This window comes from Eretmochelys imbricata, chromosome 10, assembly GCF_965152235.1.
Source record: "Eretmochelys imbricata isolate rEreImb1 chromosome 10, rEreImb1.hap1, whole genome shotgun sequence".
Classification (NCBI taxonomy): Eukaryota; Metazoa; Chordata; order Testudines; family Cheloniidae; genus Eretmochelys; species Eretmochelys imbricata.
The window spans coordinates 78804396-78820489 of record NC_135581.1 but is presented as its reverse complement, the minus strand read 5'-3'; the positions used below and the strand labels follow the sequence as shown (position 1 = coordinate 78820489).

Here is a 16094-nt window from a genome sequence, read left to right as displayed (position 1 = left end):
GTGAAGAAAAATAGGGGATTCTTGAACATTTTCAGTTAGGCTTAGCTGGCACAAGCACAGAAAAAAATTTGGTGGTTATGGCTCCCAACAGATATCTTTCCTTTGTCGTGTAAATCTTTTACTGATTATATTTGGGAACTAGATGTGCTGTGTTTTCCAGTACTGGACTAGAATATGTGCAGCTTTTATTTAACATATGTCTTTATGGAGCAGGATAGTGGTTACTGAGACTAGGAAAAGTGTCTTTGGTCTTTACTTTAGAGAAGTAAATGAAAGCTTGTCCATCATAAGCGAGAAATTCTCAGATAAATGCAACTTAACTTCGAAATGTACATTTCATGTATGAACAGTATTACAGCTATTAGACCCTTTACTTTTTATATAAACTATCTTAAATAGTGTGCATCTGGGAAAATGCTTTTTCAAATAGTCTGAATGATGCAGTATTTTTATGTAGCAAATATCTTTTTGTATATGTCCGTTTAACAGACACTTCTGTCTTAAAATGAACAGAAACAATTTGAAGAAAAATTGTTCCAGTGTTAATTTGAAAAATGGAAGTCATCTTATATTAAATAATTAGCTGATCTAAAGCTGTGGCTGCATTAGAATTGTTTTGTTTGAATTCCCACCAACGCTGCCACTGGTTCAACTTGCATCAATCATAGAAACAGTGGAAATGCTAGTGTAGACAGGCTCCCAGTGGATGTTGGGGATCTAACCTAAGGATTTTTTAAAAAGGAGCCCATAGAGCTCTACTAAATACTGAATAAAGACTGACTTATGTGTTAGTCATTTCCAGGTTCTCAATACAAATCTGAGCTGAACTATCTATCAGGGAGAAATTCTTGGGCGTCCAACTTCTCATAATAAAATAAAAATAATATTTTTATCTTTCAGAAATGTTTCCATTTGCCTTTAATTTTCTGAGCATAGAAAATGACAATATCACTGTTTCTTTGTAGGATCAAAATTCAGACCGAGCAAGTGTTTCATCTCTTGGAGTTCTGGATTCAGAATCTACCTCTCTAACTGATGAAGATGTCTGCAATGACTTTGAAGGTAGTTCTTCTCCTCAAGAGAACAATGACACCTCAGTAATGAAGGGAATTGGTCTAAGTAGGACAAGCCTAGAAAGTTCAGCTTCTCATGATGGCTCATCCAAGCAATTCTATCACTGTGGTAAGAGGTTTTTTTATATTTTCATTAAATTTGCAATTACTTGCTCAAAACTATAATGTTGAAAGCTGTGGCCTCTTTTCATAATTTTAGTTCATAATTTGGGATCACAGTAGATAGATTAGCCTTTTTTGTGAGGGGAAGCAAATGTATGCAAACTACTACCACACTGCATGCATGTCCCCACCAATGTGTGTTCTTATTACTAGCTCCTTGGGAAAGGGACCATCTTTTTGTTCCGTGTTTACACAGCCCCTAGTACAATGGGATTCTGATCCATGACTGGGGAGTACAAGTGGTGGTGATGATGATGATGATATTCTCATGAACCTCTTTATATTCCACCTTACTGTTCCTGGAGTTGATCTTGTATGGCCCCAATTTCTTCAGTGGCTAATAGACAACTGCTCTTTTCTGCTAAGAGAGGATTATATAACCTGCAAATGTCTTTTACAAGGCTTGCTTTTTGGCATCTCATTTTATTGTTCCTGGCTTTTTTATTTTTGTTCTTAATAGTAATAATAAAAATTCTTAATAAAAGTAACATTGTGTTTCCATGTAGAGAACAAGACAGGTATTTTACTGAATTGTCTCTAATCTTTAAAGGAGATTAAATGGGTTTTTTTGTGTAACATACATATTTCCGCATAAATGTCATGACAGAGAATCCCATTTTAACTACAACCAGAGTGAGAGGAAGCATGGTTTAGTGAGGAAAGTATGGGACTGGGAGTCAGGAGTGCTGGGTTCTCTTTGGGGCTGTGCCATAGACTGTCTGATGTTGAACAAGTCATTTAGTATCACCATTTTTTTTCCTGCAAAAGACAAATTCCATTCATTTAACCCCTTCTGATGAGAAATGTCTGTCCCTTTCTGGACAGCAGACTGTAGGAAAACTTCAAATATCTTTCACGGAGCCCTGCTGCTGGTCTCACAGGAATGGACCTAGGGGACAGAATTTCATTTTGCTGCTGGAGTGGGGAGTGTTTCTGGAGTGGTGGTGTGTCAATATGGGGCAAGGAGGGGACTGGAGCATGGAAGGGAAATGGGTTTAGAGCACGAATTAATTTTTTGTTTAAGAGGTAAAGAGTTCAGCACCGTAACTGTTTGAGTAGAGTCTTTGCATGGATGACAGGCATACTGAGGCTGCAGGACGTGAAAGCTGCACGGCATACTCGTAGGGTTATTTGCGTTCTATTAGGGGCGACCGTGCTGGGCTTTCTTAGTAAGAATTGAAAGAAACTGGAGTTAGACCAAAACAATTTAAACCTCTTCCCACTCTACCACTTTCCTGTATGTGCACATGCAGGTACGCACACGTAAGTTGTCATTAGTAATCGTCAAGTTCTCCCTTAGTGAATTATCAGGGTGTTTATTTGGTGTGAGAGAGATTTTAACCACCTTGTACTTCACTTTTCCCATCTGCAATGGTGGTTCTGTCTAGCTGCTTCCGTAGCAGCATCTTTCATCCCTCCTTAGCTTTGATTCATGCAGGAACCACTAGAACCTGTTCCTAGCTATTAACATGTTCCTTTCACAGAATCTACATATACTGGGTTTCCATGCTTGGCAGCTCACTGTTATCCCTGTGTTGGCAGCAGCCTCAGGCCCTGTCTTAGCAACTCACTCTGTTCCAAGGCATCTCCAGCATCATAACTGACCTGCTGTAGCTCCCTAAATATACTTTACTGTGTAAAGTCACTTGGTCAAAGACCAATGTAGATTCTACTGTAAATTTATATTCTGTAGTAACAAATACTTTTTTTTTATTTGCTTATCATCAATTAATAGGTTCCCTTTCAAAGTTCCCCTTGCCTGACAAATCAGAGTTGATGTCTTCTTGCAGCACAAGCAGCACCAGTATGTTTCAGAACTATGCTATGGAGGTATAGTATGATGTGTCTTGCTATAGCATCTTAATTTGGATAGAAAAGAAACAACTTTTCTTCATGTATTTCTTAGACATATTCCAAATAAAGACAAAAGAACATATTCCAAGTAAAGACGAAATGCCACTTTAAACTCAGTTAAAACTCCAAGTTAAAGACTCCGTATAGTAGAAATCAGTAAATAGGTAAATGCTTTCAATAACAGAGGTTGAAATCCTGCTCTAAAAATGTCTTGATTATTCTTGCAATCCCTTAGTTTAGAATAAGGCTGGGATTTTCAAAGGATCCGGAGGAAATTAGTTGCCATGGGATTTGGGCATCTAAAAGCAACAGTAACACATCTTAAACAACTCTGTCAATTTAAAAAATATACTTTGTTTTTAAATGGTAACTGTGTGATTAATTTTAGTTTCTTCCTTGGGTCTTTGTCCACACAGAACCTGCTATGGGTGTGTATGCCCCATGCACGTGAGTCTGGAACCTTTTAGCCAGCAGTGCCTGTTGGGGCTGCACACGCATCCTTCACACCCTCGCACCTCCTATAGGGAGGGTATGAAAGGCGAAGCAGCCCCAAGGACCATTCAGTTCCTTCTCGCTGCCCAGGGTAGTTTGTTGCCACCTGCCACCCAGTGTCTTAAGATTTCCTACTCATTCACACCTCCTCCCTCTTGAGTTAGGGCATGCTCTACTGGGCTCAGTTGACATCTGTAGCTTGTCTAGGGGAGACCTTATTTCTCAGATCTGTGGGATGACTACTTGGAATTTAGTTCATACATTTACCAGACACTGCTCCATTGTGGCAGCTTCTAGATCTATTTGGCAGGGCTGTCCTAAAGTTGTTCTTTAGATAGGACTCCTGTCACCCACCTCTCTGAGAGGTAACTGTTAGTCAATCACTTACCATGCAATCTTTGTGGACAAATGCTCAAAGAAGATGGTTATTTCCCTTACAGTAACTGGAGTTCTTTGAGAGGCTTTTAGTTTATGCAGATCTCACAAGCCACCCACCCTCCTTCCTCACGATACGGGTCCTTTATTTGGATTTCTCTATTAGTGAAGGAACTGAGTGGTAATTAAGGCTGCTGCACCATTTATACTTCGGGGCATAAGGATGTGCAGAGAGCGTGTGCAGCCCCCACAGACACTGCTGGCTAAAATGTTCCAGGTTTGCACAGGTTGGGCGCACACACCTACAGTAGGATCCACGTGGCCAACAGTCCCTTTAGTAACTGGAGTTCTTTGAGATAAGTAACTTCTCTTTATTGATACTGAAAGAATATTTAAGATGTGATTTATTTTTATCTCTAATGCTGTTTATGTACTTTTTTGCATTTTATTTAATTTGGACAATGAAAATAGACTACCTGTAGTTACTTTTCTGTATTCAGTTAGGTTTTAGTTCTCATGTACTAGCCATCTTTACAGAGGAGTGTTTAAATTCAAGCAGTTATTTATTTTGTTGTTTAGTTAAAATAATTTGTCTACTATTAGGGTGTTTGGGTTTTTGGTTTGGTTAATAAATCCTACATTTTAGGTCTAAACAACTTACAATGTCCCTTGAGCAAACTGATAACAAAGCCCACATTATTATTCTAGACACATCAGTGTTTGTAAGGTTTGAGCTATCCTGGTAGACCAGTAAGAAGGGAAGCCAACCAATTCAGCTACAATGTATTTGTGTACTGCATGAGCAAATTAATTCAGGCCTTAATCTGTTTACATTACAATAGATCTGAGTCTTCACAAACTCATTCTTGTAGGTAATTAATTTCTCTGAGATATATCATTCATTCCATCATTCACTTCTGTTTCACCCTATGACACTGATGGGTCCATGGAAGCATTGACTGAACACTAAAGTACTTTGGCTTGAAGCTTAATATTGATGTATTGAGGCCAAAAAGTTCAATCTTGAGTGCTTAAAGTTTGGCAGTTATGTTACTTTTAGGTACCTAGATATAGATTTAGGCACTAAGTTTTTCGGCACCTAAGCATGAACATTTTGGCCTTAGTCTGTTCTCGTCTGTGCATTTTCTTTGTAACAAAGAGCAAAGAAGTTCTGAAGCCCCTAGAGAACTCCTCTTACTTAAGTACTATATACAGGTACTCATCTCAAGCTGTTCGCGATGTCGAACTTGTGACTGTCTGGTTCATGATGAAGAAATCATGGCAGGATGGACTGCAGATGATTCAAATCTCAATACCACATGTCCCTTCTGTGGCAACCTATTCCTGCCTTTTTTGAATATTGAAATCCGAGATCTGCGGCGACCTGGGAGGTAATTTGTTATATGATTTCTCACTCAAGGTTTTATGTGCTCAAATTTTAATTTTTTAAGAGTTTCTTACATCACATTAACACTTCATTTCCTCATAGGTACTTTCTGAAGTCCAGTCCATCTACAGAGAATATGCAGCTTCCATCACCTTTTTCAAATCAGACAGGAAAGTCCTGTATCTCTACTCCCACATCATGTCTTGCTACATCTGTAATGCCTGTTCAAGATGATTTTAATTCAAAATGGTAAATGTGCATTTTCTATTGACTGATACTTCACCTGAAATAATTCGGTGGCATGCGTAAGTTCATAACTAATGGAAATAAATTTCATTACAAAGTGATTAAAACGTGAAAAGATAGAAGAAAAGTCTGTTTAACATGAGGACCTCCTTACTGTTCCTGACTGCCCCGTGTGAGTTGGACATTTGGCAGGTTTGCTGTGTTAACTGTTTCCAGTCCCTCCCTATAGGAGAAAGTCACATCCATAATGCTGCAACATTGGCTGTAGTCCCTGATGGGGCCCATGTCCATCATGGTTTTCTCATAGCATGCTGCTGTACAACATGCCTATTTCTTCTTGTGGTGTTTCTGTTCTTTGCGAGGAGTGTCTCTTTTCCCTGTGACATGGACAGTGTGGTTGGCTGGGCGGCGTTTGAGGTGCTACTTTGGGCCTGGGGTTCAGTCATAATGAGGGTCGAGAGCCAATGAGTAGTGGTCCAGTTAGGTTTTTGTTTTACATCTTTGCTTATTTAACACCCAGTATGTATGAACACTAAAAGAAAAATGTGAAAGCTGGTCTTGTTTGTAACCATATGTTTTTCAGCAAATCTAAACAACAGGACAACTCTTGTGCCAGAAGTATCCAAATCCCTTCAGGAAGAAGACAAAATATTGCTGGGTCAGAATGTCCAAGTCACGCTGTAGCAAGAAGTGTCAGTACTTATGGTCCACTGGAAGAGGATGAGAAGGGAAGCTGGAAGCTCAGCCATATTGTGCCCACTGGCAGCCTGCCAACCACTTTGCAAGGCACAACGGTGTGTAGTGGTTTGTTTATAATTTAAGCAACAGTGTTTTAAATATGCAGTAGACTTCAGCATGCAGAATAGTATTAATGTCAGCTGAAATCACCTTCCCAAGTCACAAGCAGTAATAGATCTCATGATTTTAATTTGAACTAAAATTAATTTCAGTGTGTAGACTTCGGTATTCCTGGAAGGGAACAATTAACAGTCACAAGATTTTTTTTTTTTTATAAAGAGAGCTACATTTCATATGATTTATTTTCTTCCTTTTTGTACAATAGGAGTCTTTGGGACTAGAATGGCGTTTATGTAGTCCTGACCCCATCACTGTTCCTTACCTAAGTCCTCTAGTGGTATGGAAAGAGCTTGAAACCTTGCTTGAAAATGAAGGGGATCGTGTGATAACAGTGGCAGATTTTGTAGACCATCATCCTATCGTGTTTTGGAATCTGGTGTGGTATTTCAGGCGTCTGGACTTGCCCAGTAACTTACCAGGACTAATACTTTCTTCTGAGCACTGTAATAAAAACTCAAAGGTATGGAAAAAGATAGGGCAGTATTGAATTCTGAGGACTTGAATGTTTGTCTTTCAGTGATTGATCTGATTCTACAGTCCGTATGTAGAAGTAGCTCTTGTGCTAGTGCTTACAACTAACTGGACCCAATCCTCAGCTAGTGTAAATTGTTATAGCTCCATTTACTTTAATTGGCCCAGTGTATTTCCATTCCTTAACTCTTGAACTTAGACCCAGTGCTGCCTGTGCTGGGTGTAGTACGCGACTGGTGGCAGCCTCAATGAAGTTTAGTGTGCTACTCTAACTACAAGGGACTTCACAACTAAAATTTTTGCCTTTATTATTTCATGGCAGAAAAAAAGGAGCTGAATGGAATGGGGGGGGTGTAGGTGTTTGTTTGTGGAAAGGTGAGGAGGAGAAGAAACCCTTTAGGCCTTGTTGCAGAGCCCTGGGCTTTCATCATTACCAGGATCCAGACTATAATGGGAAATAGTGGTTTTGCTATGAACAACCCAGTTTACAGTGGCTTAGGTTAAAGCTGTTATCCTCTGACCTACTGGTCTGATGTATATCAGTTAAACTGGGAAAATCAGCTGTTACAACAGTCATACACTCTCTCTGTATTCAAAGGCTTCTGTATTAATCTTCCAATTCAGATTCCACGAAACTGCATGTCAGAGGACAGTAAATATGTTCTCATTCAGATGCTGTGGGACAATATGAAGTTGCATCAGGATCCAGGACAGCCCCTATATATTCTGTGGAATGCACAGAGTAAGTTGTCTATTTAAAAACCAAAGTAGCTTTGATTTTCAGCAACTAAAGAACATATTTTGAAAAGAGATCTTTTTTCATTTTAGTTATCCTGTACAGATATACAACTGATTTTTTGATCAAACCACTTTTTGTCTTGCAGGTCAAAATCGTACTCTTTTGTTTGAGAGTGAGTGTTATGTTTGTTGCTGCTATTGCTAACTGTTTTGTGATATTTATTTATTTATTTGGGGGGGGGTGTTTTACAAGTAGATTTTAGCTTCCAGCATACTGCTTCAACAAGTTTTGTTTTCCAGTATAAGTAGGCCACCATTTCTTGTCAGTGTTTTCTTTATGAGAGAGAGAGAGAGAGTGAGGAATAGTAGGATTGTGCTTGGTGATTCACAAAACTTATACAGTAGTTTGTACAAAACATTTCAATAAATCCATCCATTTAGCCTCTTTTCTTGTTTTAGAATTTTTGTTTTTTTACTAAGTATTTAATTGCTACTAAAAGACCTGCAAATGGTCAGTAGGCCCATTTATGGCTGTTTATTTGTGCTTGTCTCATATATTCCTGTTCTCTTTCTTTACCCTGATGCTGTTCTGACTTGACGCTTGTTTTCTTTATTATTATTTTTGATAATGTATTGCGTGTATCCACATTTTTATAGCCTTCCATTGTTTTTGGTTTTCTCATACCATACTGCTGTCCAAAAAGCATATTTCTTCTTATGGTGTTTCTGTTCTTTGGCAGCCCAAAAGTATCCAGTGGTCCATTTATTGCAAAAAGATGATGACTCCTTTAACCAGGAGCTCTTGAGAAGCATGGTGAAAAGTATCAAGATGAATGATGTCTATGGACCAATGAGTCAAATCTTAGAGCGATTGAACAAATGGCCACAGATTAAAAGACAGAGGTAGGAATACTCATGTATCAAATTGAAGCAGGCTTTTGCAATGAGCATGGTATCGCAGTATGAACAGTGTGTTCAGAGGTTTACAACCTTTCAAGGTGTTCAGCAATGTTTTCCCAAGAGTACCTACTAAATCTGGTCAGTGTTTTTTAAAAATTATTATGCAAAAGCTTTATTTTGAAAATACTTTGGTTTTTTTTATTTCATTCCAAATTTTCCAGGAAGTTGTTGGTTGGTTGGGTTTTGGTTTTTTTGTTAGTTTGTTTTTGTTTGGAGTGGCAGTTGGTTTTTTTGGGCGGGGCGGGGTTTGGACAAAATTCAAGAATTTTTATTTTCCTTTTGGGGTGGGTTTTTCCTCACTTTCTTTTATTTCCTTCCTTCCTTCCCATTTTTTGTCCTCATAAAGTATATAGGAGTAGGAGTCTCAAGAAGGGAGAAAAATGTTACTTAATTTCACATTTTAAACTTTTTTCCTTCACTTTTCCAGTGGGAAAAGGTAAAAAAGTGAGAGAAAAGGAGAAGGGGGGGGAAAGAAATGAGATTTTGTTTTATTTAGAAAAAATGTCGACATATCTAGAGAATCAAAATGTTTCCATGGAAAATCTTTAATTCTCTCAAAAAAATCACTTTTCAGAAAGAAGTTTGTAACAAAATTTTTTTTTTATCTTCTCTAATATCTTTTATCACTAGTATATTTTGTGTCTGTCCCATATGTGCATGTTCCAGTTAGGGCCTGATCCAGACTCCACTGACTTCATTGGGAGTTGGATCAGGCCCTTAGCCTATAAACTCCTAGATAAAGGGACCTTGTCATTTTCCGTGTTGGAGCACCAAACACAGTATAGGGGCTCAACAAATAATGATTTTCAAGGTGGCATTTTTTTCAGCAATGTGTTAAAATAAGTACTGTTTGTTTACTTATGTTTTGGCCTGATTTTGAATTGTCTGTAGTATTGATTTCAAATGGTACCATCTTTCAGAATTAAAAGTAATGACTTTTTTTTTTTTACATTTTTAGGAGCCTCTATAGAGAAATATTATTTCTTTCACTTGTTGCTCTAGGAAGAGAGAACATTGATATAGGTAAGTTATAAACTGTATTTAGGTATATGTAGATTAATCGTTTATACAAACCATTATTTCAGCTTTCAAGAAAAAAATATCTCTTTTGGTATATTTGAATGTGCGCAATGTTCATGAAAATTGCTGATAATATGCTTTCCTAGTATGTGTCTTTTAATAAATAAATAAATAAATAAAATAAGTACTGTTACAAGGACTCTTCAGCTGTTTCATGAAAATAGGCACAATTATACTATTGGCATAGGGTTGCCACCTGTCCAGGTTTTATCTGGACAGTCCAGTTTCTGGCTTCCATGTCTGGGTGTGATTTAGGGTTGCCAGGTGCCTGGTTTTCTACCAGAAAGTCCAGTCAAAAAGGAGACCTGGCAACTCTAAATAGTACCCAAACCAAAAGTCTGGTTACCACGGGGCATGGGGAAGCACTGGGTCATTAACCCCTGCCAGCCCCTACTCAGCTGGTGCCGCCTCCTACCTGCAGGCAGGCTCCTTGAGAGGAGGCAGCAAGTGATAGGGGGTGAGGAGGAAAAAGAAAGAGCGATGGGACGGGGAGGAGCAAGTGATAGGGCGAGGCCTTGGGGGAAGGGGCGGAGCAGGGGCGGGGCCTAAGGGATCTGGTTACCAGCAACTAGAAAGGTGGTAACCCTATCTTAGCATCTATATAAGTGTGGTACAATACGTAGATTTTCTTTTTATTTCTGCAGATGCTTTTGACAGAGAATACAAAATGGCCTATGATCGTCTCACAGCTAATCAGGTGAAGAGCACTCACAACTGTGATAGACCACCAAGTACTGGAGTGATGGAATGCCGAAAGATTTTTGGAGAACCATATCTTTAATATATATATATTTATTTTAATGAATTGCATACATCTGTAAAGTCACAAAGAACATCTTGGTCTTCAGTGTTTGAAAACATATTTACAAATGTACTGTGTCAGACTGGGAAAAATTGGGCCCATGTACAGTTACAAAAATGGACAATGAGCAAAGAAGAGGCCAAATATTACTTTCCTCTCCTTGCTTCTCCCTGCAAATCATTTTGTGGAGTAGGAGGACTCTAAACTAAATCAGTTCTCTAACAGGGGACAACATTTTACAGTCCTTTAAAGAAAACTTGGGAGAGGCAGACAAAAATGATGCACTGAAACTAGCAAGAGTGAAGTAAATTCTGCAAATCTGTTTACATAGAATATTCAAAATGTTACGAAGAGCGTACAAAGTTGTATTATACATATTTTAAATTGTTTATAGTAAGTTGATATTTTTTTAATCTTTTTAATTACTCTAGTGAATTTTAAATGAATTTATTGCATAAGTAATACAGTGCTCATTTTTTTCTGCTATTTATAGTACCTGGTCCAATTAGGTTTTGAAAATATAATTTGTTTTTGAAGTGGTCTATAATTTCATCACTGTCCTAGGTAACATTCTGGGGCCAGTATTTCTCTTACACACACACACACAGAGAATTATATACTACCACTGCAATTAGATGAAAAGTATGGCAAACTTGTGTAAAAGTATGGTTATTAACACTCTGGTGACTCTGTACAGTATCTTAATTTCTGTAGAAGTCCCCCACAAAATTCTGTAATACATTGAAGGATCCCACAATTTACTTTAAGGAGATCCAATGCTTTTTAGCTGTTGGCATTCACTAATTTAATATATCTATGGATATAGATTACAAGATGTATAGCAAATAGCTTACAAAAATAGTTCCACATAAAATGTATAGTGTACAGTCCTGTATATGGAGGTGTAGGTATCTTTGTAAATGCCCTAAACATGGCACTTAGTTCATCCTGGTCCAAAGCTACACTTTTTTTTTTTTAAAATAAGAAAATGGATATGGCAAATATACTACATGAAATATATAGGGAATGGAATCCGTTGGGATATGCTGTATGTCAGAAGGTATATTTGGATTGGCTGATCTTATGTTTCACAGGCAACACAGTAACTTTGGCTCTCTAAAGAAAATATCTCCACCTTGGAGTCATGACTTCTGGCTCATGGTTTGAAGTTCTAGAAATTTCAGAAAATGTTACACACTCATTCACAGCAGCTACACACCAGAAAGTGGGTTTTATGTATAAAATATCAAAGGTTCTATGTGCAAGTTTTTTCCTACCACCCTGCAGCACTGGAGGTGGAGAAGACACTTTCAATCTTTGGGAGACAGGTTTGGGTTTGCCTGCCTGCAGATATCCCTCAACCTTTCTCATTTCCAAGAGCAAGCCTACCATGATATTTACCTAGGTGGAAAGGATAAATATACCTTTTTGTGGGAGTTTTCTGCATCGCTCCAGACACTCACATCTGCCATCTTGTCAGAGTTAACGAGGGGCAGTGAGGACTCTATCCTGTTTCCACTGAAGTAAATTGAAAAATTCTCTTGACTTCATTATTATTATTATTATTATTTTATTTTATTATTGAATGGAAATATGATTAGACCTTTAGAGGGTAATTTCAAAGCACCTACCAATCCCCCTTCAAAAGGATAAGGGGATGCTGCCCTAAGCAGAAGGTTTTAAAATGTCAAGAGCTACAGTTTACTCTTAATGTTACATGCGAAATACATCTTGACCCACGTTTGGTCTTTTTGGATCAGCTTTCATTGAATAATACCTCTTTTCTAAGATGCTGCTAATCATGTAGCTATTTTTTTCTTTAGGGGGAGATAGCAACATTACATTTACCACCAGTTTTCACATGCTTAATTATTTTAAAAATGTGTGATGCTTTATTTTGTAGTGCCCACATTTTCTGAAAAGTATTCCTCACTGATGTTGTAACACTACCATATTAATCATCAGTTACAATACATGATAAATACACTGCCAACATGTTCAGCTCAGTCTTCAGAACAAGCGTGCAGAATACATGATCATTGCTTTTGAACTTACTCATTGTAAGTACCTAGTAACATGTATGCATGCTCTGCTGTAGCTACATTGTATTTACCAAGTAGAAGTTACCTTCAGTAGTTGCCATGTATGTAAATAACTACCTGCATATTTGTGCTGTGTACAATGCAGTGTTATACCACTTTCTGTAAACCCTATTTCCAACTCCAGTTACTACTACTTGATAATCACCATTTTATAGTACCTAATAACCATGAAGGAGAAGAAGCTGTTTCTCCAGAGCGGTCATTGGTGTTACAGAGGTACTTGGAAAGCCATGAGGCAGGCTTTGTGTTTTAGATTGAGCGGTTAGCCTGTACTGGCACAAGTATCTGAGCCTGGTCTCCAAACCAAGTCTCATTTGATAGTGCATTGCACTGCAACTATGCACTTGAGCTAGTACAGAATATCAACATATTTAATACATAGCTCAATCCTTTAGCCCAGCTTGCTTAGGACTGCTTTCTACCACCTTAATTGTAGAAGACCAAACAAGTTTGCCAGCTTATGCAGGTATGAAAAGTCCCTTCAGTATTGTATTGAAAGCACATAATGTACCATAAAAATATTGTGTGTGTGTCTCATTATTTCAGGCAAGCAATTTTAGCATGCCCTTGCCCTCTTAAGACTGCACTTCTAAAAGGTTGCTGATGTTTAGTTGTGCTTGCTTTACATTAATATATCATGTAGTTTTTATTTATCAAATTAAATCATTATACACTTAACTTTTAAATACTCCTTTTGCAAAACCTGTTGTAAGTCAGTCAGCTGTAGAAACATTATAACATAAGAATGGCCATACTGGGTTAGACCAATGGTCCATCTAGCCAAGTATGTTGTCTTCCAACAGTGGCCAATGCCAGATGCTTCAAAAGGAATAAATAGAAGAGGGCAATTATCAAGTGATCCATCCCCTGTCATTCAGTTCCAGTTTATGGCAGTCAAAGACTTGGGGACATCCAGTGCATGGGATTGCTTCCCTGACCATCTTAGCCATTGATGGACCTATTAGCCATCTTCCATGAACTTATCTGATTCTTTTTTTTAGCCCAGTTATAGTTTTAACTTTTGGCCATCACAATATACCCTGGCAACAAGTTGACTGTGTGTTGTGTGAAGAAGTACTTCCTTTTGTTTGTTTTCAACCTGCTGTCTATTAATTTCATTAGATGACCCCGGGTTCTTGTGTTTTATGTGAAGGGGTAAATAACACTTCCTTATTCATTTTCTCCACCCCATTCATGATTTTACAGCCCTCTATCAGATCCCCCTTAGTCATCTCTTTTTTCCCCAACCTGAAGAGTCCCAGAGTTTTTCATCTTTCCTCCTATGGAAGCTGTTCCCTACCCTTAACCATTTTTGTTCCCCTTCTGTTTTTTCTTTTCCATTTCTAATATATCTTTTTGAGCTGGGATGACCAGAACTGCACGCCATATTCAAAGTGTGGGCATATCATGGATTTATATAGTGACATTATGATATTTTTATCTTCTCTATCCCTTTCCTAATGGTTCCTAACATTTAGTTTTTTCAGCTGCTTCTCACATTGAATAGATGTTTTTAGAAAATGATCCATGATGACTCCAAGATCTCTTTCTTGAGTGATAATGGCTAATTTAGACCCCATCATTTTGTATGTATAGTTGGAATTATGTTTTCCAATGCACTACTTTGCATTTATCAACATTGAATTTCATCTGCCATTTTGTTCCCAGTCACCCAGTTTTGTGAGATTCCTTTGTAACTCTTCACAGTCTGCTTTGGACTTGACTATCTTGAGTAATTTTGTATCATCTACAAACCTTGCCACCTCATTATTTATCCCTTTTTCCAGATAATTTCTCAGATATTTTATATTTCTCAAAATGATACATTTTTAGATGAATGAGAAATTCTGCTCATTCAGATGGTTATAATGTGGTGGTCAGAATGCAGGTCCTGAAGGTGGAAAGTTTTTAAGCATCATACAATCCAATATTGAAATAATTTTCAGCCTTCACTGTCCCTTATTAAAAAAGCATTTTGATTGTTTTCAGTATTGCGAGGATTAATATGTTTTCTAGTACTTCTGGAATATATTTTCAATTTTAAAAATTGTAAAATATTATGTGTACTATATAGTGCTTCTTTCCATTAACTTTAAATAAGTGTTTTACATTTTAGTGCAATATATATACCATGCTTTTCTCTTGTTTCACCATAGCAGCAGAGGGGAAAAGTACTGTTAGGGATGGAATAATGAGATGCTATTAGAAGTGGAAGTTTTTTTCAGTGACTGTTAAATACTGCCCATTGCCATTAGGTTTGCTCTTGGTACAGTTATGATAAAATGATTTATTAAATTTCCACGGACAAATGAAATAATTTCTAGCCCGACGAAAGAAAGGAACAATTTCTGCATGCAAAATCTTTGTATAACAAATGGAAGGTACAAATTTTAATTTCAGAGAGGGGGTATTTCTAGATATTATAATATTCTCACCTGGATTTTAAAATGGTACTTTGTTAGTCTGCAAACAGCACTTTTTAAATGAATGGTTGTAGATTTGTAAATATGTAACATTTAAATTTTATTTACCAAAAAGAACATCAGTTTGTTGGATGTTTATTTTGTTTTGTAATTCATTTAAAATATATAGGTCACTGTTCACAATGATAAACCTTTTTGTCTCATCCAAAAGAATAAAAGTTCAAAGTTTTACAAGTAAATAAAAAGCTAAAGTTCTCAGGATGGTTATGCTCATTTAAATTTTATTAAATGGTTTAAGAATGACAGAAGCATCTATACTTTCTCATCACTTTGCTCATTTAATTGAGGCATTGGTAACCTTGAACCATACAGGCTAATTGATAATGGTGGATGACAATTAGCATTTCCTCATGTGACACAATTATGCAAAACACATTAGTGCTAACAGAAGTTGAATACAATCACTTTCAGGGAGTGAAAAGCAATATAAGATCACTTCTGCTGCTTCTTTTGATAACAGTTTCACTTCCTGTTTTCCTTACCTTTTACTGCTATGCAGCTTGCTCTCCTAGTCCCTGAATCCTGCAAAGCAAACTGTACCAATGGACTCTTAGGTTCACATGGAGTCCCACTGGTTTATGTAGGATTTCACCATGAGTTGAGGGATCACATTGCAGGATTAGATGCCTATTTATAATGGAGAAGAGTGGATCTCCTTCAGGATTGCTTGTAACTGGTAAATGCTTCTCCGACTGAGCACAGAAATCAGTTTATTGCTCTGTCTCCAAAGAGTTTAGGGTGAAATTCCCCTCTGTTTAGAGGGACCAACTCTAGGCCTTTTCAACACTTGCATCCTATTTAAGCCCTATTTGGGGGGTGTAAGAAGATCAGCACTGGCTCTCTCCACAGGGCTAAATCTCACACCCATTGACAAAGCTCCATTGACTTCAGTGGGTGTAGGATCAGGCCCTTTCATTAATAATTTAGACCCTGTTTCTGCAAAGACTAATAATACTCTGACTCCTGCAAAAATTGCCGGGGATCTTTAATGACTACAAGTGAGCAGGGCCT

The 16094-nt window shown here is 37.6% G+C and overlaps 1 protein-coding gene across 1 annotated transcript in view; it reads left to right on the top strand.

Annotated features, from left to right (window-relative positions):
• DENND4A (DENN domain containing 4A) overlaps nucleotides 1–15279 on the top strand; it is a 102338-nt gene extending 87059 nt beyond the window's left edge. Inside the window, exons 22-32 of the mRNA XM_077827388.1 lie at nucleotides 966–1182; nucleotides 2971–3065; nucleotides 5172–5347; nucleotides 5446–5592; nucleotides 6173–6383; nucleotides 6653–6907; nucleotides 7543–7660; nucleotides 7803–7829; nucleotides 8397–8559; nucleotides 9575–9639; nucleotides 10341–15279. Of these exons, the coding sequence (XP_077683514.1) occupies nucleotides 966–1182; nucleotides 2971–3065; nucleotides 5172–5347; nucleotides 5446–5592; nucleotides 6173–6383; nucleotides 6653–6907; nucleotides 7543–7660; nucleotides 7803–7829; nucleotides 8397–8559; nucleotides 9575–9639; nucleotides 10341–10477 (1611 nt within the window). The 3' untranslated portion in view covers nucleotides 10478–15279. The remainder of the gene's footprint in view (nucleotides 1–965; nucleotides 1183–2970; nucleotides 3066–5171; nucleotides 5348–5445; nucleotides 5593–6172; nucleotides 6384–6652; nucleotides 6908–7542; nucleotides 7661–7802; nucleotides 7830–8396; nucleotides 8560–9574; nucleotides 9640–10340) is intronic.
• Nucleotides 15280–16094: the final 815 nt, after the last annotated feature.